At 35.2% G+C, this 27521-nt stretch overlaps 1 protein-coding gene and 1 long non-coding RNA gene across 5 annotated transcripts in view; one reads left to right on the top strand and one right to left on the bottom strand.

Moving 5' to 3' along the window:
- Positions 1 to 27521, top strand: part of LOC147840660 (uncharacterized) — a 190423-nt gene that overhangs the window by 9510 nt on the left and 153392 nt on the right. The window lies entirely within an intron of this gene.
- On the bottom strand, positions 377 to 26060 carry nos2b (nitric oxide synthase 2b, inducible). Of its 4 annotated transcripts, none has more exons than XR_015508692.1 (26): positions 25887 to 25917; positions 24213 to 24283; positions 24040 to 24141; positions 23695 to 23843; positions 22476 to 22638; positions 22011 to 22102; positions 21773 to 21914; positions 17963 to 18102; positions 15784 to 15958; positions 15598 to 15699; positions 14854 to 15048; positions 14042 to 14124; positions 13736 to 13880; positions 12751 to 12855; positions 12560 to 12609; positions 12308 to 12482; positions 11590 to 11710; positions 9752 to 9830; positions 7960 to 8147; positions 7717 to 7883; positions 5569 to 5757; positions 5369 to 5456; positions 3708 to 3829; positions 3471 to 3619; positions 1079 to 1273; positions 377 to 918 (listed from the first exon to the last, which is right to left on the bottom strand). XR_015508692.1 is itself a non-coding variant. In XM_087283149.1 (26 exons), the coding sequence occupies exons 11-26, from the start codon at positions 14998 to 15000 to the stop codon at positions 880 to 882; spliced, it is 2064 nt and encodes a 687-aa protein (XP_087139275.1). In that variant the 5' UTR covers positions 15001 to 15008; positions 15598 to 15699; positions 15784 to 15958; positions 17963 to 18102; positions 21773 to 21914; positions 22011 to 22102; positions 22476 to 22638; positions 23695 to 23843; positions 24040 to 24141; positions 24213 to 24283; positions 25887 to 25917; the 3' UTR covers positions 377 to 879.

Raw genomic sequence — 27521 nt, 5'->3', positions numbered from 1 at the left:
AAAAAAAATTATTAAGCGAGTGGTGTTTCAGATTTACTTATGGACCCTTTTTACATTTCCAGGTTTCTCAGCAGCTCAAGTCATCTTTGTCGGGTAAACTTAGAGCGCAGTGAATGGGAAAGTACATATATATATATATATATATATATATATATATATATATATATATATATATATATATATATATATATATATATATATATATTTAAATCTTGTTTGCTGAAATAATAAAAGAAAAACAATGGTGTTATCAAGACTTTCAGAAAAAGGAAAAAAAATAGTGTGAAACTGATGACGACAGCCAGAGGAATGACTGTCCTGCCCCATAGACGCTGCATTAGACACATCTCACAAAAGCACATCTCAAAAATCATTCTTTTTTTTTTTGGCTTAGTCCCTTTATTAATCTGGGGTCGCCACAGCGGATTGATCCGCCAACTTATCCAGCACATGTTTTACGCAGCAAATGTCATACCAGCTGCAACGCATTTCTGGGAAACATCCATACACACTCATTTACTCATATACACTACGGCCAATTTAGCTTTATCCAATTCACCTATACCGCATGTCGTTAGACTGTGGGGGAAACAGGAGCACTGCGTCGCCATTAGTAGTAATTTGTTTTTTGTAATTTGATGCAAAGATAACATACATACATAAATACATATAAATTTTTATACATTAAAAAAATCTAATTATTAAAAACTTTCAAGGATTTAAGATGCAGATGACCGATGAATGTCAGAAGTCTTGATAAAAGAGTCCATTTCTTACAAACAAGATGCATAAAATTAAAGAATTACAGGATTAAACATTCTTCTTTTTGGTGTATCTGGGTTTTGAAAAAAATCTAAATGGTCCAGGTGATCTTGAGCACTAGTATCCGAAGATGTCCTCATGGTACCGTTTTTCATTCTGTGATAAAAAAAAATGCATAACAAAATAATTAGTGTACACATATCTTTACAGATAAAAAAAACATTAAGATTTTAATTTTCTTAATTTGAGGAAAACTCCTAAACACAAATGCTGTTAGACATTTGCTCTAAATTGTGTTGTCATGTTGGTGGTTGACCTTGAGCCTTGACAGATACTCCTCAGCCTGAGCAACAGTGATGCCCATCTGATTGACTAGGATCTCCTTGACAGTAGCAGCTACATCGCAGGCCATGTTCACCCCTCCACAGACGTACACATGTCCTGAGTTGTGGTGCAGAACCTCAAAAATCTTGTCATTTAATTGCTCTCGCAAGATATCTTGGACATAAACCTGGAGCAAGAGTGCAGAAATAAATGCAGGATAACAGTATCTACTAGCAATGACATGTGACTATCTGAGAGTGTCAGCAGCCAATTAAAAAAAATTAAATCATTAAAAGAAAGCTTTAAATTTTAATTTAGAAAGTTTCCTGTTTTATTAAATAATAATAATAATAATAATAATAATAATAATAATAAGATAATAAATAATAAAAAAGTAATAATTTATTTTGTTCAATCATTTATAAAAGATCATAAAAGTAATTTGACAACATATTGAATACTAAAAGTCATAATTAATGGTTTAAATCATTAAACTTTGCCTTAATCCTTCAAACCAATAAACCAGGACACTTTTAATCATTAAGAAATAAAATAAAATAAAATGTAGTATGTTCTATAAATAGGGTGACGCAGTGGCGCAGTACGTTGTGCTGTCACCTCACAGCATAAAGGTTGCTGTTTCGAGCCTCGGCTAGGTCAGTTGTGTTTCTATGTGGAGTTTGCATGTTCTCCCTGCGTTCGCATGGGTTTCCTCTGGGTGCTCTGGTTTCCCCCACAGTCCAATGACATGTGGTACAGGTGAATTGGGTAAGCTAAATTGTCCATAGTGTATGAGTGTGAATGAGTGTGTGTGTAGAGTTTTCCAGAGATGGATTGCGGCTGGAAGGGCATCCGCTGCATAAAAACGTGCTGGATAAGTTGGTAGTTCCTTTCATTATGGCGACATTGGATTAATAAAGGGACTAAGCCAAAAATGAATGAATGAATGAATGAATGAATGTACTATAAATGTAGTATGCTTCTATCATTGCAAAAAATGCTGTTCTTACTTAGATTTTTTTGTATTGTTTCTAGTCAAAAAATAGCAAAATAATCTTATCACAAATCGAAAAACAAAATTATTTTGCTTACCCCATTGGCAGATTATTTTGCTTGATTTAATGAAAAACTCATTTCATTTTGGCATATTATTACTTAAAACAATATGTTTTGCTTGTCTAGAAAATGTTTCTTGATGTAAGAATTTGTAGATATTTGGACTAAAAACAAGACAAAAAATCTAAGTAAGAAAAGTATTTTTGCAGTGTATTCTTTTATATAATTTATGCGCAGGTCAGAATATATGCGGTCTAATTTATTTGGAAATATATCTGTAAAGATGAATGACACGTCTCCCCTATTTCAACAGACAGCCTGTGCAGTGAAGTGGCGTGGCCAGAGGTGCTGTAATGCTATTTGCAGAGAGAGTGCAAAAATGCCGCCCAAACGCTGCTATTTCCACAGAGCTTCTTTTGTTTCTGTATTTGGGCTTCCGAAGGACACGACAAAAAGAGAGAAGTGCTTACAATTTTTTAAAATTATGTTCCAGAGAATTATAAAAAAATATGGAGGCTAGCTAGCATTCGACAAAGGGGAACTTCCAGACTCTCTCCCAGTTCATTGCTGCATTCGGCTAAAAACTCCTCAAACCGTTGTGAGCCACAACCTGTAAGTAATTTAGCAGTAATCTAGCATTAACGGTATATTGTAGCGAGGGTGTAAAAAAGGATGTAAACAACGGTAAATGCTGTTTGGCACCCCTAACAGTTTAGCTGCAAATTCATATTTATTCGTCAAATCGCTGTAAACATCCACAATCTTTAGCTGCGCTGCAGTGTTTCTCTATGTGGCTGCTTTCTCTGCGTTCTACATCTAAAATAAATTGTTTGTCAGATTATATTTTAGAGAGCAGGCATGTTCAGCTATGTGCTCTTCATGACTGAACTGTTTACACAGCGCAAAAGCGCCTGCTTTAGGAGTGTGACGTGGTAATGTGGAGCCGATCCACGAATCACAGCACATTATGTTAGCTGACCAATCAGAGCCTCTTGACGGTGGGCCTTACAGAGGAACTAGGAAATGTGACGGACATTTTCATGTTAGCTGAGTAGCTGTATATAATTAAAGATATAGGAAAAAAACTGAGTTTCTACAAGAGAAGCATGAGCACACATTGCTTTGCAATTTATAAACACAACCAAGCCTTAAAATACACTTTGGACCACCCCTTTAAACATTTAAGAAGACCCTTGCTTTTAATATATTATATAACATATTATAACTGTATATAAAATCACTTTTGTATATTTAATTTGATCCACACACCAACAATTGTTTCATATTTGACTGAAATATTTATAGTTATCACTACAGTGTTGCTCTACCTTAGCTTGTCCAGTCTGCCTAGAGTACGCTGTTGTGATGCTGCTTAGAGTACCATTGTCTCTCATGTCCAGAATCTCTTCTTTGTACAGATGATCAGTATCTGAACTTCGACACCCAAACACAAGTGTCATCGGATTGCCTTTCAAACCTTGAAGAAATACCACAACTTCAGACAAGCCAATTTCAGGTGCACTCTTTGAAATTACTTGACTGTGATATAGGATGAAATTCAATACCTGTTTTATTCATGTCATGGAATTGCTGTTGCCAAAAGCTACGGAAGGGAGCAATGCCGCTGCCAACTCCCACCAGAATACATGGAGCGTTAGGGTCCGACGGAAGATGGAACCAGTCAGAGCTGGAATAGATGCATAAATGAAAAAAGTTAGTGAGTTTTAGTCCCCTCCACTAATATCAGCACCCCTGGAAAATTAAGCAAAGAAGAAAAAAATCATATTCATTAATTCATTGTTCATTTATGATTTGCTTTAAAAAATCTGAAAAAGCTGTAGTTTGGTTTTGGATAAGAGTAGAGACTTTTTTCTAGAACCCTTTTCAAATAATTTATGGTGATCACAAGTTCAGGTCGGATTGTAGTTTTGGAGATTTTGAAACTAGAAAATTTACTTTCTTGGAGAATTCCCCCCCCCCCACCTAATAGTGATAAATACTGATTCTATTCAATTCTAGTTGACTGCAATGTCTTAATTATTGTCACCATGCTGTTAATGGCCAGTTTGAGTGTTTTTGCAATTATCTAAACAAGGTTAAAGGTTAAACTCTTTAAAGTTTTTTTTTAATTTTTAAGTAAAAATTTTGCTAGAGAACACTGTTTTTAGATGAACGAATAATCTGTTCAAGGTAATAAACTAAAAAAAATGGTTTGAATAGGTAATATTTAAATCAAAGTCTGACCTTTGTCAGGAGTGGCAGTCTTTCTCTGTTGACATCAGTTTGACGGATTCAGTCACAATATTCCCAACTGCACTCCTTTTACCATTAGATTGCAATGAGTGAATGATGTGCATAAAGGAAAGCCCCACCCCCTACTCAATATTCTGTTTCAGTTGTAAGTAGATCAACATGAAATAAAAGTCTCAAAATCTTCCAAATTACACAGACTTTAAACTGCATTTTCACTGATGTTCACTAATTAAAAAGTTTCAATGAATGTCCATGAATGGCACATTAGGCTGCTGTTGTGCCTGTATGTTAAGAAATAATTTAATATTAAAGTAATGTTTAGAAATTAAAACCATATCAAAATGGTTTTAGCTTAAAATTTATTTCTCATGACTTTTATTGGCCACTATGAGAACAACAATGGGCAATTTACCTGATAATTTTGAATAAATTAAGGTACATACTGTTTGCATGGCTGTGAAGTGCTTCCTCTTCCAAAATTGATTATTCTATAGCCGTTTTAAAAAGTTCAGCTTTAGCCAAAGTTAGCACGTTAGTCTTAGTCAATACAATCCGGTGACTGTATTTGACTGCCAGTTGATTAGAATAAAATTAATAAAATGGAGCTACAAATAGCCTAACCATACCATCGAGCCTGAAATAATACAATATAAAAATATGGTATAAACAATTAAGATTTGATAAATCAAGAGTAAAATTTAAAGCAGCAACTAACAAAACCCCCTGATACTTCATAACCTGGACAAAAAAATTGTGTGACTTTTAATGTTGTGTGAAAAAATGTGAAGAATGACTGAGTGGTTTTGTCCTGCAGTATAGGTTATCTCATACTTACAGCCCCCAAGGTTAAAGATCAAAAGCTTAAACAATAAACACACTTTCACAGCCTTTTTGCTAATATTTTCAAAGGGTCCAAATATTAGTGGAGGAACTGGTATAATTATGAGAAAAGTCAATGTGAAATGAAGGATACCTATGGAGAAAGCATGGCACCGTGTCTCCTTCTTTGATGGTGTTGAGCCAGTTACTGCACAGACCAAAATGAAGTGGACCTTTTCCCTCTATAGAGAGCAGAACAAGTGACAACTGATTAATTTTCTCAATGAATCTAGAAGTGAGTAGTTTTACATTGAAAGTTTGGTCTAATGTACCCTGTGTATAATAACTAATTACAGCAACAGTAAGGTGGAGCTCCTGAGGGTGGAGGTCAGGAGAGGAGCTGATGGAGTAGAGTCGGGGCTTCAGCAGAGGCAGCTGACTGAGAAGAAAAGCAGCCGAAAGTTCCAGAGAGGGAAACTCCTCCAGCACCTCAAGGAAAGTCGGCTTGAAGAAATCCTTCCATGTTGTGTAGACCTGAAAGTCCTGTGGTAGAAAGACAGTTTGCTGTGTATTTATCAATTACTATATCAATAAAGTTTAGCTAATGATCTATATATAAACCATTTTTCTCGAAACGGAAGTAGTGAATTTCTTCATATGGGTCAAAGACAAGATATAGAGCTTATCAAATGTCAAAAGAATAGAAGTGTAATATAGCTTTGAAGACCCCATTAAATCAAAATAAAGTTTTTTTAGATGTTAGTATCAGTATTTTAGTCCTATAAATATCATTAAGCTAATGTGCTACAAGAAATTGCAATGAGAAGATATAAAAATCCAGTTTGTCAGTTATAACTTCCACCTAAAAGGATCAACAATGTTGATGTCACTTCATACTTCAGTTTCTGATCAAATCGTCTGCTCTTTATTATCTGACATGTTTCGGTTGTGCTTGAGCTGAACCACTTTCACTGGCAGTGGCAGACTGTTTTTAAGGGGGAGGGGCTACTCAATATCTTGTCCTGTGTTCATGTTTCAGTTTTTATTTTGTTATACATCTACCAAAATGCACATTTCAAAGCGTTTCATGGGATCTTTAAGGGTTGTTTATTCCATAAATCGTGACAAAAGTTTGCTGCTAGGCAAAAAATAAAGATTATTATCATAAATTTTAATATGCTTTACAAAAAAAAAAAAAAAATGAAAATGTAATTGAGTGTTAAAATTGTTTATACTCTATAACAAAAAAAAAATCTTGTCGGGAATATTTATGAAAAGAATCCTGTCATGACATATTAAAAGATTTAAAATGAACAGTGTGAAAATACTTATTTATTTAACTTTTATTTATATCAACTTTTACATTACTCTTCCAACTATTTTACACATTTGTCAGCAATACATTTTTATATTTAAATTTAAAATAATCAACTAAGGTGTGTCTACATAAAACAAGGGAGCAGATAGGATTTTTTTCTGGGGGCAACCCTTAGCAAGTTATCAGCAAATTATTTGCACTAATAATTTATAAGCAAGAAAGCACTGAACATATATGACAAAAACAATTATATTAATAATAAAATAAGATGTTAAAATGATCTTTTAATCAAGCCAGGCTCATTACGGATAGGTTATACAGGTCTTCTGGAGACAGCGAAATACATAACTGGAGGTACGTCTGCTCGCAGTTTTTGTTTTTACAAATGCACCAGAGAGGGCATCTTCTAGCATAAATCTACCAGAAGGCACAATATACACTTCAGCCGACTAGGCCAGCTTGCTGTCATCTGACTGACTGACCGACCCACCCCCATCCCTTAACCCAACCAATAGTGTTTTCAAAAGCAATCTAGAAAAAGCCAATGCAGCCGCGTGATTTCATCACATTTTCACAGATTTCAGTTTATTTATTTTTTGCTTTTTTTGCTTGGTTTCTGGAATCGTTCTTCGCTGGACTCAAACCCCGTCATAGCAGTCAACTCAGCCCCATGTCCTAACTTCATCGGCCTATATTTGGTGAGCTACTAGTCAAACTGGTAACATTGGAAAAGCCATACGTACAGAGGTACGCGGTCAGATGCGCTAAAAGGAATAGAAGCCGTTGGCGGCATCATACCACCCCATAGACTAAATGCAGGCATACGTAGCTCTGGCTGCATAATTCCCATTCTCTGAAAATGTAGACAGGGGTATGTATCCACAATGAGTCTGTGGTCCTTTTAATGGATGTTTTTAATCTGCTGATTTCAAAAATCACCTCATCATTTTCCTAAGGGAATTACATTTCTAAAACTCTTAAGGCCCTAGAAAACTTGAAGCAAAATCAGACTACTGGAATGACGTGATTGTAAACAAAATGAACTTATTTTGGCCCTCAAATAAATGATGAAAAAGAACCTTTTACATAAACCAGGGCCTTAAAGTTACTAAGCTAACAACAAAATATCTTGCAGTTCTCATCCCCAGTTCTACAGCCCCTGCAATCATCAAAAAGTGACTTACTGATGCCAGAGCGAGCAAGTGCTGTCTGTGATCCTCCTGTCTGGCTATCTTTGAGAGTTTGCGGAGGAGGCTTTGAGAGGGTGGGCTGGTGACGTCCAGATAGTAGGTGAGAGCCTGGGCAAGAGAGCATGGCGGTATTCGTTCATCTCTCTGCCACCTTTCACCATCTATAGAACAGAGTTATTAGATATCATTATGTTATTATGAGTTAGACATCCATTATGTAATTAGATGGTTCAGTACCAGCATGGGCACTGAGGAATTCCAGCTGAAGGCTCTGGTTGATAGGATTGGCATTGGACAGATGCTTTAAGATGCCAGCCACTAATCCAGGTGAGTTCCCTGCGAAAATCCCCACATGGTCTCCTGGGGTGAAGTTTAAGGGCTCTGTGTTTCCTTCCATTTCCAGCTCCACCAATATTGTAGCACAACTGAGTACAAGTAAAATAATAAAAATATTGAGGTTTTTATATGTTTCAGAAAAAAAACTAATAATATTGTAAGATTTGAGATATCTCAGATACATTGTGATGCCTCAGATACTTCGATGTGTCCACATATGGACAATGCAAGAATACACAGTTTATAAACACAAAACTTGCCTCCACACACCCAGCTGAGTGAAACTGGCAAAGCATTTACATTTGATCAGTCTCCCCTTTCTTCTTTCCCTTCACCTCTCCAATCAGAAAGATCATATCAAAATATGACCAATGCAGGTAATTTTAACCATCAAGTTTGATATAATTTAGAATGTCTCAGTGCGACTTGTACAATGGTGTCGTTCCCACAGATGTAAACAATCAAAATGAAAGATTTGTCACATCGGGAGACCTTTGACCCACTGCAAACTAAGGGTGTGCACCCTATCTGAGGGTTTCTATTTTAATAAGTCTACAATTTGTTCCCCATAGGCAGAAACTCTTCAGATCTATATGCAAATTCCGATTGTTGTTTCACACACCCCTCCTTGGAGGACATTCTCTCTTTTTGGTTTGAGTATTTACGTAAGGAAAAAGGGTTAAAATGCTCAGGGCGATTCTGTAGCCAGGTCAGCCAGTCATGGTATGACCTTTCACGTGCTATAATATGCATCTTATTCATGTCAAGAATGCATCTTTTGCTCTTAGATCTATTTGAGAACAAGATATCTTGTATTGATTGTTCATGAATTGACTGAAAAATTGGCATACTTTAATGCACATTTACCTGACTGATAAATTTCTATGTTTCAGATTGTTCTAATTGATCTCGTGTAATTAACTCTAGTAAATTGCATCCAAAAAGTACCTAACACCTCAAGCCTTTGCTCAGGGCACACTAACTAATGTTTTAGAGCTCCGACTAAGGGGCATTAGTGCATGTATACTTAGATTGTAGCGACTAAACATTACACACTGATGGTGCTTTCTATTCAGAACAGCAGTTTTGTGAGACCAATCTAAATATGGGTGAGCCTCAACCTTTCTGGTTATTCTAATGCTATTCTAATAGTTCAATTTTTTAAGTCACAATATAATTATTTAAAAAATACCAGTAAAGAAAGTTGGTCTGCTTGGCTCTATTGCAAATAATTATGAAATAGCTATAGCATTATTTTCACTTTGATCTATGGGGATTGCATGAAATATTTTAGAATTAGTAAGTCGGGTTTCACCATTCTTGAATGACCAGGACTAACAAGCATGTAAATAAATGATTGGATAATCAGCTTGTAAAGACTCAAGCTGTTATAGGGATCTAAATAAACAAGTTTAATATACAAAAACAAGATGAAACAGAATAATTAAAACATTCATCTAAATTCATTAATCAATGAATATTCTAAAACACCTCACATTAACATTATAGTCAGATATAAGTTTGATTTAAACTAAAACAACATAGTGTACTGGAAAAATCGAACACACAGTGCACCTTTATCCACCCTCATTGGACTAAATGAGTGGACCCTTACTTAATATATTTGTAATTTTTAATAATAAAATCAATTAATTGTAATAGTATTAACAAAAATAATAGATCTGAGAAAAACCTTGACTTTGCACTCTGCAGGTTCTGCCTTCTCTTCAGTTTCATGGGAACCACAGCTTTAGAATGAAGAGTCGACAGAGCTGTAAATCCAAACCAAATAATAATAATCACTGCATAAATCTCACAAATAAATCTGTTATTAACATTGATGACATGATTCTTAAATACTGTTAAATACTTATTATAATTAAACTGCATCTCTGAAGGGTGACGCAGTGGCGCAGTAGGTAGTGCTGTCGCCTCAGAGCTAAAAGGTCGCTGGGTCGCTGGTTCGAGCTGGCGTTTCTGTGTGGAGTTTGCATGTTTAATAATAATTGCAAAGACATGCGGTACAGGTGAATTGGGTAGGCTAAATTGTTCGTAGCGTATGAGTGTGTGTATGAGTGTGTGTGGATGTTTCCCAGAGATGGGTTGTGGCTAGAAGGGCATCTGCTGCGTAAAAACATGCTGGATAAGTTGGCGGTTCATTCCGCTGTGGCGACCCTAGATTAATAAAGGGACTAAGCCGAAAAGAAAATGAATGAATGAATGAATGAATGCATCTCTGAATTCAAAATGACACTAAAACCATTTCTACGTCCGTATTTAATAAAAAAGTATACTACAGTCAACTTTCAAAAATGTTTTGATCAAAATAGGTTCAATAATTTTAGTACAACTTTGATGAAACAGGATGATCTTCTTCAAATGCTGACTACTGTAGTCCAAGCAAAAAATGTTTAATTGCTGTTAATGTACTTGCTCTACTAAAATGTAGTAGGTGACTTTTTTCCAAAGCAGAACTTTAAAGAAAATTTTTTGCTTTGAAAATTCTTTGGTGAATTAGAAAATGCAACTCCTACAAGCACCTTAAAAGTAAAACAAAAATACTTCTTATGCAGTGAAACAATCAGTCTGTATGAGAAACTGAACATTTATATACTACATTATTACCTTTAATCAAATGAGTGACAACAGCAGTGGAAATTTGAAGAGTAAAGAACACTTAGTGTGCTCCTGAAGAAAAAAAATTCATATATATCTTGTTTTTCCAGAGTGTATATTAACAAAAAATGTTAAGTTTGGGGTTAACTATCTATACTTAAATATTGTATAGTACAGTATTATGCTTTAGTAGAACAATACATACATACATACATACATACATACAGTTGAAGTCAGAATTATTAGCCCCCCTGAATTTTTAACGCCCCTGTTTATTTTTTTCCCCAATTTCTGTTCGTTCTGGGAAGATTGTTTCATCACATTTCTAAGCATAATAGTTTTTAAAAAAAATTCTAATAACTGATTTATTTTATCTTTTCCATGACGACAGTAAATAATATTTTACTAGATATTTTTCATTTTCAAGACATTTTTCGATACAGCTTAAAGTGACATTAAAGGCTTAACTATGTTAATAAGGTGAACTAGGCAGGTTAGGGTAATTAGTCAAGTTATTGTATAACGATGGTTTGTTCTGTAGATTATCGAAAAAGAAAATGTGCTTAAAGGGGCTAATAATTTTGTCCCAAAAATGATTTTTTTAAAAATTAAAAACTGCTTTTATTCTAGCTGAAATAAAACAAATAAGAAGAAGAAAAAATATTATCAGACATACTGTGAAAATTTCATTGCTCTGTTAAAAATCATTTGGGAAATATTTAAAAAAGAAAATCAAAATCAAAAGGGGGCCAATAATTCTGACTTCAACTGTACATACATACAGTGCACAGCTCTTTTTCCCCTGGCTGTTTGACCTAATCAATTCTGAAAATGGTATCAAGCTCTTACTATAATTATCCAATAATATAATAATATTCAATAAATAATATGGTTTTGGTGCAGGTCTAAATGTACCAGTGATTCGGTCAACTGTACAGCTGTCATTCTGAACTCTGTATCTCTGCGAATCCCAGGAATCCACCAGACAATCAGTTCCTGGAAGTTGCCCTTGAACATTAAACTCCTTGCATGCATCCTACACATACAGAAAACAAACATCATACAATTACTTTTAAAATTCACCAACTTAAAGTGCTGAAAACAATGATTGTTCATTGTTCATTACTGTTTATCACATGGATGTGTAGAAATACTAAATTCTGATTGGTTAGTCAAAACCATCCAAGGTATGTTATTCTGAAATCACAACCTCTGAATATCACAGGCTCATCCGGAAACTTCAAATCAACTTGACCATCAAGGAATATGTATCTGCTTGTTTATCATGCCGCTGTTTTTGACTGACTAATACGTACATTTGTCTGCTTCATTAAACCAGTTTCAACTATCTTCAGTTTCAACATCTTTTGACTGAATAATGCAAAGGTTAGTGTATGCTCCATCAGCTGTTTTTGTTTCTGTCAGCTTTGTTTGTTATTAAAGAACTAATAAACTGTTATGTCTCAGAACAATGTTTTGTGTCTAATTTTTATCTTTTGCGGCAAGAAGCCATGTAATAAGCGGAATAAAATACATCCAGAATGATTGTTTTTGCATAATAAAGTCTGATATAATAAGCCTGTCTGCCTTTATTCTGTGATAATAACCTCCTGGATGTATTCTAACTTATTACCTTAAAGGCAGTGCAAGCCCAGGATGAGAACGATTCCTCCTGTCCTTTCAGCTCATCTCCCTCTCCTGTACTGGAAACACGGATGGCTCCCAATGATGCAAACATAGCATCCAGAGCATGGGCAAATGCACAGAAGTGTGGATACATCCGAGAGCCAAGACCAAACACACAGTACCTGTTTGAGGGAATTATATTATTTTGGGAGTCAGTCTATACAGGATTGGAGAGAGATAACTGATTTTAAACACTGACCTGACTTTGGTTCTGAGGGTTTTTAGGCTGAGAAGCTGCTTTTTGAAACTCTGAGACCAAAAATACAAATAAATACATGCACATAATCACAGATGAGAAGCACATTCAACAAATAGTTATTGCAAAAGCAAATGATTTTATCTAAACATCTTATCAATTTGACATACTGTAAATTCTGCAAACTCCCATACCTCACCGTTTCCTGGACAGTCGCCATTGCCAAAGGTGCTAGTAACAACAATTAGGAGGCTTTCCTTCTCAAGTTCACTTACATTGTAGTCCTCCATGCAAACAACCTGTTTAAATAATGAGAAAATATATTTAAAAAGATTTACAAACATTGCCATTTACCCTGAAAATGACAATTGGTCAGAATAAAAATGGTTTTATTTGTTGTCTTCTGAAGTGTTTAAAAAAAGTTTAAAATAATTATAAACATGTGAAAACTAAATCACAATATAATACAAAATATTTGTACATAATCTTAGATTTCATCTGTCTCATGGTAGCATTACCCATATTGTATGAGCATCCATTTCTTATAATTTAATGCCACTAGTCCTTTTTTTGTAAAATACTTATTAACATGTAAATAAATCTCTTCAGACTAGCAGCAGACTAGACTGCATGTGTGATGTTTACCAAAAATGTAAATTAACCCAAAGCTTTGAGCTCACTACACTTTAGCACATGCTGAGAACTAGTTATTCAATATTTACTCTGTTAAAAAAAAGCTAATACTATTAGAAATAATCTTCATTTCTTGCAAAAGACAAATCATTTCGCTCAGTAAGACCTCAGTATATCACCAGGAGCCACAGAGAATGATTGAGACTTTTTTGTTTATTTTTAATCTTAAAAGCGGAGGATCATTGACTTGCATTAAACAAATGACCATAGATAAAATTTTAAAAAATCTTCTTTAAAGTTCCACTGAAGAAACAAATGGTCAACTATGTCTTCAATGGCCTGAGGGTGAGTAAATGAACTGTAAATTGTATTTTTTGTGAACTACCCCTTTAAGGCCCAGAACAGGTAGATTTAGCTCAAGGTAGCAATTTTTCTTGTTACACATTTAATACAGTGTGATATTATGAATAATGTGTGTCACACAAAATACACCACCTTGGTGCCATGAAACGTTACACATGAATCAATGGTGATGGTTCGTCTTACCCTGGAGCTGAAGCAACAGTTCATGATGCCGTTTAGTTTCTTAGCGAAAGTCTGTGATTTTCCAGTTTCTGTGGCATAGAGAACTGTACAACACACTCTCTTGGCCATAGCCAACTTAATAAGTGCTTGTGAGAAGAGAACTACTCTAGAAGAGAGAAATGAAAACAAGAATTTTAGCTACTGTAACCAGTCTGCTCACCAAATATTTACAGCTAACCATTCAAATATTCATTAGATTTTTGCAGAAAGATCTCTTCTGACAGAACAGCACTGTGTTGTTCTGCTGCGAGCATAATATTGCGGTACCTGATCAGTCCTTTAAAGCTGATTGTACAGCGCCTCGCTTTTCTCTTCATGTCCTTCCACTTGTGCGTCAACCAGGCTTCAGGCTTTAAACAGCAAGAGACAACACATGATCATGTAAGAACATCTTAAAACACTTGTTTAGACTGTCATACAACACATACAATAGCATGATACTTTGAGACTTGAAAATATTTCAGCAATTTCTGATTGTCAATAGTTAGACTCTTTTTTAAATAAAGGTTTTAGGAAAAACCAAAAGAGGTGTTTTATAATGATGCCTTTTTTGTTCATCAAAGAATGTTATAGTGAAAGGGTGTTATAAGAACCAGTTTTCAAGCTGTAAAAAACATTTTAATAACATAAGCAGCATTTTTCCCTATAAAGAACCACTGGTGTAATTAATTGGTTCCACTAATATTAAAAGGATTGTTCACCCAAAAATGTTTTCCTAAAAAACACACACACACAAAAAAATATTTCTAACCATTTACTCACAGTCAAGTGGTCTAAATATTTTTGATTTTCTTTTTTCTGTCGAACATGAAACAAGATATTCTGAAAAACGTTGGAAAAAAACAAAGCCTTTGACATCTATAAATACTATAGAGGTCAATGGCTGTTTTTCCCAACATTCTTCAGTATATCTTCCTTTGTGCTCAACAGAAAAGAATACTGGATTGGAACAAGGGAAAGATGAGTAAATAATCATTAAATTAAAATTTTTGGGTGAACCATTACTTTAAAAGTTCTTCATGGGAACATCAATGCCAATAAGGGGCTTTTATTTTTATGGATATATCTGCTTATTGTACCTGGTAGTAGAAAAAAGGTGAGAGGATGTAGTTCAGCATTTCCTGGTGAAAGACTGGAGTCAGAGATCCAGACATTGGCGGCACCAGCCAAACCCAGTCGGCTGGACATCCTCCACGCAGACGCACCTCCATCTCCATGTGCTGCATGAAGGACTCTGATGCAGAATGGTGGTCAGTAATGGTGACTTTATTTTTCTGGATGTCAGTAAGACAAAACAATCATAAAAACGGGGAAGGGTCCAATCTATCTAGAATCATGTACTGATTCTTTAGTACATACTTATAGGGATTTATTTTTACATCCATCCCTTTAGCTTTGACCTTTCATAATGATATATAGCTATGATTATGTTACATATGAATCTATAAATAAAATTTGACTGTAAAATTGTTATGTTGTATAAGATTTATCTCGATGTATATCTTGGAATTACACAGTTTTTAGTAAATAATGAGTTTAATATAACAATATCTGAATCTAACAGTCAATAAATCTATTTCATGAACTTAAAAATCAACATATATTTGTATGTTTTCTAAATTATACTTCCCGTTGATTATTAGGCTTAAGTGTAGACCTTCATGCTTAACAAAATAAAATAGAAATAAAAAAATTAAAAAAATCATGTACTCTCAATTGATACTTTTTGAAAATACTGCTTACGCCCCCGAAAATATATATTTACTAATGAGATCAGGAATCCTCTGTCCCAAGCCAAAGCCTGCTATTCAGATCCACCTTACCTGATAACTATGCATGACTGCTACATTAATGGCCACCAGAGCCTGGTCCTTCCATAGCGAGGACAGATTTTGAGTCTCCAAGCTCATCTGACGGCCAACGTGCTGCAGGCCATAAGACAGCAGAAAGCAAGACTACTAAAGAACTTATAAACACTATTGTATAAAAAAACAAGCAATAAGAAGCACCTCAAGAACATTGTAGCGCTGGGTATCACAGAAGTTCCTCACTCCAATCTCAGTGCCCATGTACCAACCGTTAAAAGGACATGCTGGGAATTCAAGACCACCAATCTCCAGCAACATGTTGGACACCGCAGGCAATGCATACCAACGCAGGTTCAAATCCTTAAACCACTCATACCTGAAAAAGAGTTAAAACTGTGTGACTAGCAAATATGCAATGTAACAATTACAGTAAAATGTACAGTATTACTGGCAATTCTGGTTGTACTTGTTAATCTACAATGTGCTTGTAAGTTTTGTCAGCAATTCTGTAAAATATACCAGTAATACTGTAAAATGTACAAGCGAACTGTACATTTTACAGTATTACTGTTTATTTTACAGTATTACAGGCAATTTTTACAGTACTACTGGAAAAATTAACAAGCGCACTGTAAATTTTACAGTATTACTGGCAATTTTTACAGTATTATTGGAAAGTATTACTGGAATTTTTACAGTATTACAGGAAAAATTGACAAGCACACTGTAAATTAACAATTACAACTGTGCTGTGGTTTTAGATTGTAAATGTTAAGTTACAGTGCACTTTTACAGTGTACTCACTAGCTACTTAATTGGCTACACCTGTTTAACTGCTCACTAATGTAAATATCCAATCAGACAGCAGCAAGTCAGTGCATTTACTGTGGGTATGTGGACGTGGTAAAGATGATCTGCTAAAATGAAAACTTAGCATCAGAATGGGTGACTTTGCTGGTTGGGCTGACAAAAATTATATTGTTCGACAGTATATCTTCTCTACAGACACGTTAGGTCTTGGTACATGTTGCATTATTGATTGTAATAGCAGTATAACATATTGCCCATAATAAATGTACATCCTGATGACCTGACAAGGAAGAGAAAACACATTGTTTTTACAGTTTATCGTCACACAAATGATTCGTCTGATCCCAGTTGAACCACTGAATTCAGTGTGAAATGGAGTGTTTTGACAATGTTTTTGTTTCCTTTTGTGGACTTGGATTATATGGGGACACTTGCGGTCTATGGAGGTTTAGAGAGTTTTCAGATTTCACTGAAAATATCTTAACTTGTGCTCTGAAGATGAACGAAGGTTGCAGGAGATGAACAAGATGAGGCTGAGTAATTAATAATAGAAGTAATAGAATAGAATCATAGAATAATATGGTTTCTCTCTAGGTTTTTTTTTTCCTTTTTTTCCTTCACTTTTGTCAATTGGTGAAGTTTGTTCCTTGCCAATGTCTCCACTGGCTTGCTTGGTTTGGGACTTGTGGAGCTGTGCATCGAGGGATTTGCTCTTCAGTGTCTGAACTTTAAGCGTTAAAAATTTACCCACAATGATCTGAACTGAACTTCAACTCTGAAATCTGGACTGACACAGTTTCAATATACTAGGATTTCTATCTTAAGCTGCTTTAACACAATATACATTGTAAAAGCGCTAAATACTTTAAATAAACATGAGTTGAATTAAGAAATCTTAGCTCAATTAACCCTTTAAAGCAGTTTAAAATTTGGTTCAACCCAATACTACCAATGTTTAATAAAGCTTAATAAGCTTAATACTACCAATGCTTAATAAAGTGGCTGGTTATTCACAACTATTATCAACAGATCGTTGATCATGAAACTAAATGCAGCATTTCAGTTTTCAAAAATAGATACAAATCCACATTTCTCTGTCTGCATAATTGCAACCCCTATGGCTCCATTACCCAGCACTTCAGTCAAATTCACATAGCACGTCACTGTACTAAATAAGCAGTATTCTAAAGTAAAGTGTGAGACTGAGACAGGTTAGATTTTTGGCCTCACTGATTAAACTCATTTGTCAAGTAGGGATAAAAGAATGTGACATTGAGACAGGTCTTTCAAGTCTGAATGGCTTTGGCAATCTAACCTGATTTTTAAGCAAACTAATTTACTGCAGAACCAATTGGAATGCAAGTCATCTGAAAAATCTGAGCACCTCAGTCAAGAGCTGTGGGTGAACAACATTAACATTGCACTTAAAATCACAAGTGAATGTCTTGACTTTTGTCTTTTTGAGCTAGGACCATTGATACTTTTATATTTAACAGAACAGTTTAGAGTGCAGTCATTCAATTGCTGAGTCTAATCTACTATGTTCTTCCACCCAGTCGGGCTCACTTACTGTGGGTGCTCCATGGGAACTTCCAAAATCAAATCTTTGGGAATTTCAAAAAGCTGGGGGTCCTCTCCATTAGCTTGTAACACCAGTGGAAGTACATCAAATAGACCGTACTTTGGAGTCCAACCAAGCTGGATACAAATCTGGGCATACAGTAGTTGACATTTTATTTAGACATTAAATTAGTTACATGGTTTTTTTCATGATTTGATGAATGTTTTACAGGATTGCAGTGCAGCCCCGAAAAACTAATTATTGGCCATTTTTTATACTTTGCCAACCACTAGGTTTTTATCCATTTGCTAGCGAGTAGTTTTTAGTGATTTTAATATATTCAGATCTAGTATGATAACTTATTATTTTAAACATTTTAATAAATACAGGTCATTTGTTTAACAATAGTTACTTTAAACATAAATCTATAGTAAAATTAAATTTGCATTCCAATTTTAATGTTAATTTATATACATATATAATTTAAACAAATATGTGTTGCAACTGAATTACCAACATACTGGAAAGTACTGCAAAGAGAATATATCCATTTAAATATACATATAAACATTAACAATAACACAGATTATACAAGCTGTAAAAATAAGTAATGCTCAATGTTAGTTCATGTTAGTTAAAACATTAATTAGTGAGAGCCTATAGTAAAGTATTTCCAAAATACCTACCATAATAAACGACATATATTAATGATAGTTAACCATTTTTACGCAAACAATGAAAAATACTTTAAATGTATCTTAGTTTATATAATTTTAACATTTACTAAAACAATATTAAAATCTGAAACTCTAACTGTTTATATTATTTCATGCATCTCGGATGAAATTAACAGTTTTATTTTTATTCAGTAACATTTTAATGAACATTGCCCATTCATGGGAATTCTGACGTGTCTCCTGAGAAAGACACTTTGGGAGATCGCTAGATGACCAAACACTTGGAAGAGTAATGTCGTGGTCACAGTCAAGTTTGAGCATGTGAAAACGGGCGAGATTAAACAAGATATTAAACATTTAAAAAGTGAGCGATTTGTCTATATTTAAAATTTCTATCCAGAGAGGTCATGTTGATCTTCGATTGGTCTCACGCAGTCACTTGATGTAAATTTCAAAGGTCAGAGTTCACCAAGCTTTAACATTTCAAGGCAGCGAACTGCGAAACTTGTTGCATAACCTTGCGTTCCTGGTCTGACGCATTCGCGTGTGTATGAATTAAAGTCTATGAGGAGAAAAGTGCAGTGTGATCACAGCTTATGAAAACAAGCAAATGAAGGCTGAATGAATTAGCAGAGTTTGGCTCCGCAGGTGCCAGCGATTAATCATTAACAGAATATATCAGCTGGCGCTTGTTAAGCGAGATTTATATTTTCGCTTCAAAGCAGTGCCTCCTTTTCTGCGTGAGTGTGCGGTGCCTCTTTACAGATTCTGTACAGCTGTGGGCTGGGCGACATGAACACATAAGCTCGGTATCAAAAACGCTTCACCATGCTCTCTAACAAGGAGATACGTGTGTTCTGCTCTCCTAAGTAAGTTTACCATTTTGCAAACCCTAGAGAATTCCTCCAAGGGCCCCAGCACCCGAGTCAGCGGACTAGCTGGGTGCCTGGCCCAGAATGATGTTTGGTATGCCCACTTGGTTTACCCACTTGCTAGGGTTCAGTGTAGCCCCCCATATGCTTATTTCAGCCACGGAGTGTTCCCCCTTTTTAGGCGGACATGCGTCTTCCTTACCCTCTAACCAGCTTATCATATATAGCTCTCCCCCTCCATAGGGCTAGTCCATATGTTTTTATTGCATCAAGTTTTCCCTCGTTTGGGTAGCAGGAGGCCTCTGCAGCGTCCTCTTACTTCAGGGACCCGCACGCTTACTAACGTTCTTTCGTAAATCTAAAATCCGTAGACTATATTAGCTAGGCAAAATCACATTTACGACCCCCAATCTAAATTCTTTAAAATTATTCCCATGTAATGGTAATTAAGGGCTTAGGGAACATTGGAAGGTGGCACCCTTGGTGAAGCTTGTGCGCTCACGCTATGCTTGGCAAACTTCATATCAGGGGCATGACAGGCTTAGCTGCTGTGGCATTTTCTATACCAGGGGTCACCAAACTTGTTCCAATAAAGGGCAACACCTCAGATAATGAACATAACCCTTGTTCCCTGAATAAGAAACAGAGACGTGTGTCTCTGTTGCCACAGCATCTGAGTCTCCAGCTGTTAGCCGAGTGATCGGCTCTTTAGCAGGCAAAAATCTAAATGCTCACAAGCACCAGCTGATAAACTCTGTTAATGATTAATCACTGGCACCTGCGAAGCCAAACTAATGCTGCGTCCCAAATGGCACACTATACACTATGCTCTCATGCACTATGTACTTATGCACTTACACACTCAACAGGATGGTACATGTATGTAGTGTTGTCCCAAATGGCACACTAATGTTTTTTTACTAAGCGGAAATTCAAACCGTTTCTCTGATGACGTTTGACGGTTGCCAAATCAGTTAAATAAACGACAGAGTTATCAAATAATACCTGCTGTGAGTATTGCCAAATTCACCATCGGGAGGCGCTATAATCACTCTCGTAGGAGAATTTTGCTTTCACCATCCAAAATAAATAAAGTTATTCAACATGTGCGTCCGATTGCTCCGCCCCTTCTGCTACGTGAGCAAACCTGCGATCGTTGAGTGCGTGAAGTGTCCATCATTACACACTTCATTTTACCAGCTGAATGAGTACATCATCCAGGTAATTAAAGTACACTTATTATTGTTAGAGTTTTCAGTGTGAACACACTACTTACACTATATATACTACAAAATGGCGTAGAATAGTGCATAAGTATGCGATTTGGGACGCAGCTTCTGCCAATTCATTTGGCATTCATTGGTCTACTCTTCAGAGTGACTGGCCGTCTAGTCATCTCCCATAGTGTCTTTCTCAAGACACATGTCTTTGTTCCCTATTCAGGGAACGAGTGTTATGTTTGTAACTGAGACGTTTTGCTTAGGCTGCATACTTCCATACTAGACTGCATACTTCCATACTATACAGTACGCTAAAATAAGTATGCGAGCCGAGTAGTATGTCCGAATTCATAGAATTCGAAAGTCAGTATGCAAGAAGTACCCAGATAACTACTACTTCCGGTGAGATTCTGAAGTGCGCATCCCATGATGCCCCGCGAGCAAATTCAGGAATGGGAGTAAAGCGACACAACTGACGCAGGTAGGTCATGTGACCATGGCAAAATGCCAGATGCAGTACATCCGAATTTAATTCATACTGCTCACATTCATACTATGTAGAACGCACTTTTCTAACAGCCGAGAAGTACAATTCAAATGCAGTACCTACTGAGTTGTAATTGGTTTCGAACGCAGCCTTATTGTTTGTTAATATCAATCATTGGATTACAAGGACAGTTCTTAAAAAATGGAAATATATTTACTATCAATACACCCTCAAGTGGTTCGAAACCTTTATGAGTTTCTTCTGTTGAACACAAAAGAGGATATTTTGAAAAAAGTTAACAACCAGTAACCATTGACTTCCATAGTAGGAAAAACAAATGCTACAGAAGTCAAAGGTTACTGGTTTCCAACATTTTTCAAAATATATTATTGTTCAACAGATAAAAGAAACTCAAACAGATCTGTGAAAATTGAAGGATATGTAAACAATCAGATTTTTCAGTTTTAGGTGAATATCTCTTTAACCAATGGAACCTTACCATAAAGTGATACCAAAATATCTACTGTAGAAACTAAAAAAGTATCAAGCAATACAAAATTTACCTCAGTGAAGTCAACACTGGCAGGATCTCCTAATAATGTGCCGTCTATCATCTTATAGCCAGCGTATCGTATGAGCTGACTATTCCACACACGGAAATCATGCTGGCCATCAGCTCTTTGAGGAAACACAGTGATGGCAGACCTGTCAAAATAAAGATCTTTATTGCATCAACATCTCATCAATTTTGCACAGGCAATCAAGATTTCATGAAAACGTGGAATAACATTCTCAGTTTACCTCAGGTTGCCTCCATTGGTAGCAAACTGAATATGATCACATAACATCTGAAACATGTCCTCAGCAGTTTGGCATTTACGCGCATCAAACAACTGCACAGAAAAATACCACATAATATAAATCACATTTGTAAATACAGGTTTAATATATCTTTATAGGGATAGTTCACCCCCCCCCCCCAAAAAAAAAAAAAACATCATTTACTCTCAAGTGGTTCTTTTGTTGAACACAAAAGATATTTTAAAGAATGTAGGAAATGGTAGCCAATGACATCCATAGAAGAAAAAAACAAAAAAGAAAATAGCTTGGGAGTCAGTGGCTACTGGTTTCCCCCATTCTTCAAAGTATCTTCTTTCGTGTTCAACAAAGGAAAGAGACGTAACAAGAAGTGGAGGGTGAGGGTAAATAAAATATTAATTTTGAGGTGAACTATATATAATTTTAGGTTCAAACTAGATAAACTACCTGCAAATTAGCCCATTGAATTCTGCCAATGCATCTTGGAGCATTCCTCCATGCTTGTTTAGCCCCGAATTCCAGCTCTTTTGTGGTGAGTTGATATGATCCAGTAGCATCTATTTCCATTGCAACTTCCTCCACACGAGACAAGTGTTCCTCAATCTTTGAGCTAAAACCACATGTCATCCAGTCATAAAATGTACACTCTTCAGTGTCACATAAGTTAATTAAAAGCTTTGTTATGACATTACAGGACAGTGAAACACAAAAGTGCAACATCTTATTAAGGATTCAAGTGAACCAAATAAAATATCAGCAATCAGACCATTAAAGTCCAAACTAAACAACAAAAAATCTGAATATTTAGTTCTTTTTTCGTATCTATGTTGATTAATCGTCATATTTTGCTAGGGTCAGATTTACTTGATTTAGATTTTATGAGTTGTTGAATATGCAAGCTAACCTATATATTTTTTTCTTAAAACTGCTTGACTTTTTCTCATTTAGGGCCATGGACATACATGCAAAACTTCAACGTGCTGGTGTGTTTTGAAATGTCCAAAAATAAATTTTTGTCAATTTGACCCGCATCTCATAATGCTTTACAGCTACTTTTTCCACTAGCTTATGAAGCCCCCCTCCTTTTTTTCAATGAAGAATTATGTTTCACAAGCCAGAAATTGTGAAAAATGCATTATACAAATGTTGCTAAACCTATGTTGATTATTATTGATACTTTTCCTTTATACATTCTTGATGCTTTTTCTCATTTGGGGCACAACTTACTGGTGTGTTTTGAAATGTCCAAAAAATATATTTGTTACGTTTCTTGTGTTAGCTATTGTAATGCTCTACATCAAGGGTGCCCTTTCATGTAGGCATTTCAAAGTCAAATTCACTGAACCAAAAAAAGTATAATAAGAACAGAGGATGAGGTATTTTTGGAAAAAAATGTAATAATTTAATGATAACAAAAAGCAACAAGTCAATACAAATGTGCAAAAGGTCTCCAAAATTTGTCACCAAAAAAAGTTTTTTTTTTTTTTTGTAATTCATATGTTCAGAAATGTTTTTTGTAATGTTTAATAAAGTGTTTCTATACATAAAAATATATTGTTAGAATCTAAATTCTTTGTTGTTTTTCATCGAGTCTATTTGAACTGATTTGAACTGGTCCTTTCAGGACGTCAGCAAAAAATGAACAGAATAGAAAGGTTAAACTTACTTTTTAACTGACTTGTAGTATTGATTGATGAAGTCAACAGCTTGCACGAGGATGTCATCAGAACAATGCAAAGTGGTCATGGGACAGCGCGTCAAAGATTTTGGAGTCATGATTGACCCTTCACAAATCTTAGACGAACAAATATGGCTCTAAAATAAAAACAAGAAACTTTTCTTACTCTCTCAGAAATACAGGCACAAAAGCTGTGACTGGAGCAAGGTGTTTTCAAGGTTTATAACAGCAGTATTCCACTTTTACGTTTTGATGCTTGATAAAACTCTTTTGGTCTTTTACCTCTATAGAGAAATATATTCCTAGTGAGTGTTTAATGCAATAATACCTCACCTTAACCGCTCTGTGATGTAACACATCTTGATGGCACGAACTATCCTGATAGTTCTTTAATTGCTTAGAAAATGGGCACTGCTTGACTTTATTTTCCCATTGCTAGAAAACCAACATAACATTACTATTTACTTAATCACATTTAATTTCATGTTAGTTAAAGTTTGACTCACCATATCCGGTTTCATCTGCTGCAGTAGTTCGCTCTTGTGAGTGACCTGGTTGCCCATGTGTTTCTGAAATACTGCAGATCAGTTTCATCAAAAATTGCAGTCAATAGTTTTTGATGTTTGTCAAATAAAAAATAACACAGGAGGATTTAAAGTTTTAGCAAAGGAGCAATACTACGCTGGCTAAGAGAGTATAACGTGCTGCAATTTAAGAAAATACATACAATTACCAAAAAGCCTGCAAATTAAAAAAAGATCTTAATCCATTTGAAGATATCCTCACAACACATACATATTAAAAACTATGAAAAGACTATGCACAATGAAGTTGTAGGTGGTCTTTAAAAAGTGAGTTTTTTGTTTGTTTATTTTCACATCCTGATTTCCTTGTCTTTTGTAATTTATTAGCCTAAATAACCATAACAGAAATTGCCAGGTCGGTCACATTTTAGTGTCTTTTTGAAACATTTCTGTTGTGTCCCATGCTATTTGAAAGTGTTGTGAGAAAATGCAGTGCACTTTTGTAAATTGTTTGTGTTGTGAGAAAATGCAGCGCGTTTTTTATTTATTTATTTGCATTATGGGAAAATACAGTGCGTTTTTTAACAACTATGTTCGCGTTGTGAGGATTTGCAGCTCACATGCTGTCAAATAGATGATGATCTTTTCTTAATTTGCTGGCGTCTTTTGTAATTGCATGTGTTTTCTTTGCGTTAAGCTCTCTCGGCCACCGTACAATACAGACTAAATGCAAAAGAATTCATTCTGGTTGCTCAAAGGGCAGTCCTTTGAGGACATTTTTTACACAGGTATTGATTATTATAATACATTTTTTGTCAGCACAATATTCTTGACAATTCCAATCATTTGACCAATTAGAACTGCAGTCAAGAGTGTGATTATGTGTAGAGACATACAATTAAAATTTGAACTTTAGGTTGCTTTAACTGTAATAAAAGGAATATAAAAAGCAAATATTAAAAAGAATAAAACTTTTCTATCAATGACATTCTTATATATTGTACACTGTAAAAATGTTGGGTTCCACACAATTGATTGTGTAGGGACAACATAAAGGAATTAGGTTAAGTTAGTTTTTACTATTATAAGTGAATTGAAAATAAAACAATTAAGTTTTCCCCTAAAAACTCAAGAATTGTGTTGTTTTAGCTATTTTAAAGAAATAGTTTGAACAGTTAGTGTCATTCTTAAGTGTATATAAAAAGTTACTGTTAACAAAAAGTAAAAAACTCAAAAACAACATAACATATACTTTCGCATTACTTTCCTTAAAAGTAAAACATTGCTACACTTTAAAAAATCCAGGGTCCACACAATTCATTCATGTTGTCCCAACACAAATTGATTAAGTTAACTTAACGATTTAAAAAAATGTATGTGGATTAAACATAAAAAATTAAGTTGTCCCAATGAAATCTCAAGAATTGTGTTGATTCAGCTTTTTTTTTTTTAAATAACTAGTTTGAACAAGCAAAAAATAGCTATCTTTTAGTGTACTTTTAAGTGACTTTAGACTGTAGTATATTACTTTAACCCAAAAAAATAAACAAGAAAAAAAAAGACTAACAAAAATGAATGTTTAATATTAGCTTGTATTTTTTACATGCATCTAACATGGGTTATTACATGACATTATGAATTGACTGAGTTTCTTACCTTGGTGCCAGGTTCTTTCTCAGTCTGCAACAGAGACTTTCCCACTTGATGAAGCTTATATAGTGGACCTGGAGAGGCTGTTGGTGAGGGCAGGTCAAGAGCTGTGCTGGTGGTGGAATTTTGCCTCAAGGAGGGTGGGACAGCAGCCCAATTACTGTCTGACCACAGGAACATGATCTCACACCCACACTGAGTCTTCAAACTCTGACAGTGTGATTAATTGAAAGCGAAACTAATTACACAGGTTATCTGGACATACAACTGACAATGAATGGGTGGATCAATTAACAAAATAGGAAGAACTTGATTGTGTTTAGGGGATATTCATATTAAACCATTAAAGGCAATAAAAATAAAAGCATTTTTTATATCCTCTTAATTACCTTTAATTTTGGGAAAGAATTAAAATGTAACATTTGTTACATTTTGGCCCATTTTGTTTCACGTTTGGACTGTAAAGTGTTTTTAAAAATATATAAATTATGTTGTTACATTGTAAAATGCATTCTGAGGGATCAGGTTTGACAGCCGATGTCTGAAATACAGTATCATGTCTCCAAAGTAATGTAAATTTAAAGACTGTGTCTTTTGTCTAACAAATGGCCGGGAAATATTTTCAGGCAAGACCTGGAAACAAGATTGTAAAGACCCTTTACCTAAACTTGTCATGGCAGTTTTTGTGTCTACCATTTAGCACAGCCCCCTAAATTGTAAGTTGCAGGCTGCACTTGTTCAGATTTTTTTGATGAACGACACAGCAACAGAAAGTTCTCATTAAAGAATTCTGCTCTGAAGATACCCAAAAAATTCTTCTGGTCTCTTTTTCAATTCACAACAGGAGCAAATAATATATTTTTCCTATTTTCGGACACTGCATATCCAATTAATGGAGTAGCAGACTTCATTTTGAAATCTAATATCCAAAATGCAATATGTGAAATGGCAGTGTATTTCTGTATTTAAATGAGCATTTTCCATATATGTGGAAAGTTATAGGTGACAAATAAAATTACTGTGCAACCACAGTTACTATTTTACTAGTACTATTTTAATGCTGTAAATATTGCAAAATTAAACTGCAAATTTAGTATAAAATTTATTTGATGTGGTCAACATGTGCATACAGAAATGGTAGCGAAATGGTCGGTTTATCCTAATTTGGACTCTTAAGAAAAGTATAAACTGGTAACCATTGAGTTTCATAGTAGGAAAAATAAACACTATGAAAATTAATGGTCACAGGTTTTCAGCTGTTTGATAAATTAATTTATTAATTTCCATATATTCTATTTATACATGTTGTAGCGAGCCATGTAATACCACGTCGCCCTGGGCACAAATCCACACCAGCTGGATCTCTCATCAACCTCGGATCGCTCACAGCTGGACCTCATCAGCCAGGGAGAGATATAAGCCAGCCCCACACAGAAGGAAGTGAGCTTCATTACAGATGACTCCCTGCGCTAACGCTTGTCTCTCTCTGTCTCTCCCACAGCCGAATCCAGCTCGTGACCGATCCAACACCATCCCTCTCACCAGTCTTCACCTTCTCCCCGGAGCACCTGAGCACGCACCTCTAAGAAGAGCACTCATTCACCCCTTTATCACTTGTAAATAAAAGCACCCTCCGGGGCA

The sequence above is a fragment of the Danio rerio genome, chromosome 15 (genome assembly GCF_052040795.2).
Source record: "Danio rerio strain M-AB ecotype USA chromosome 15, GRCz13ab, whole genome shotgun sequence".
NCBI classification, from domain to species: domain Eukaryota; kingdom Metazoa; phylum Chordata; class Actinopteri; order Cypriniformes; family Danionidae; genus Danio; species Danio rerio.
This window is presented reverse-complemented; position numbering and strand designations above follow the sequence as displayed.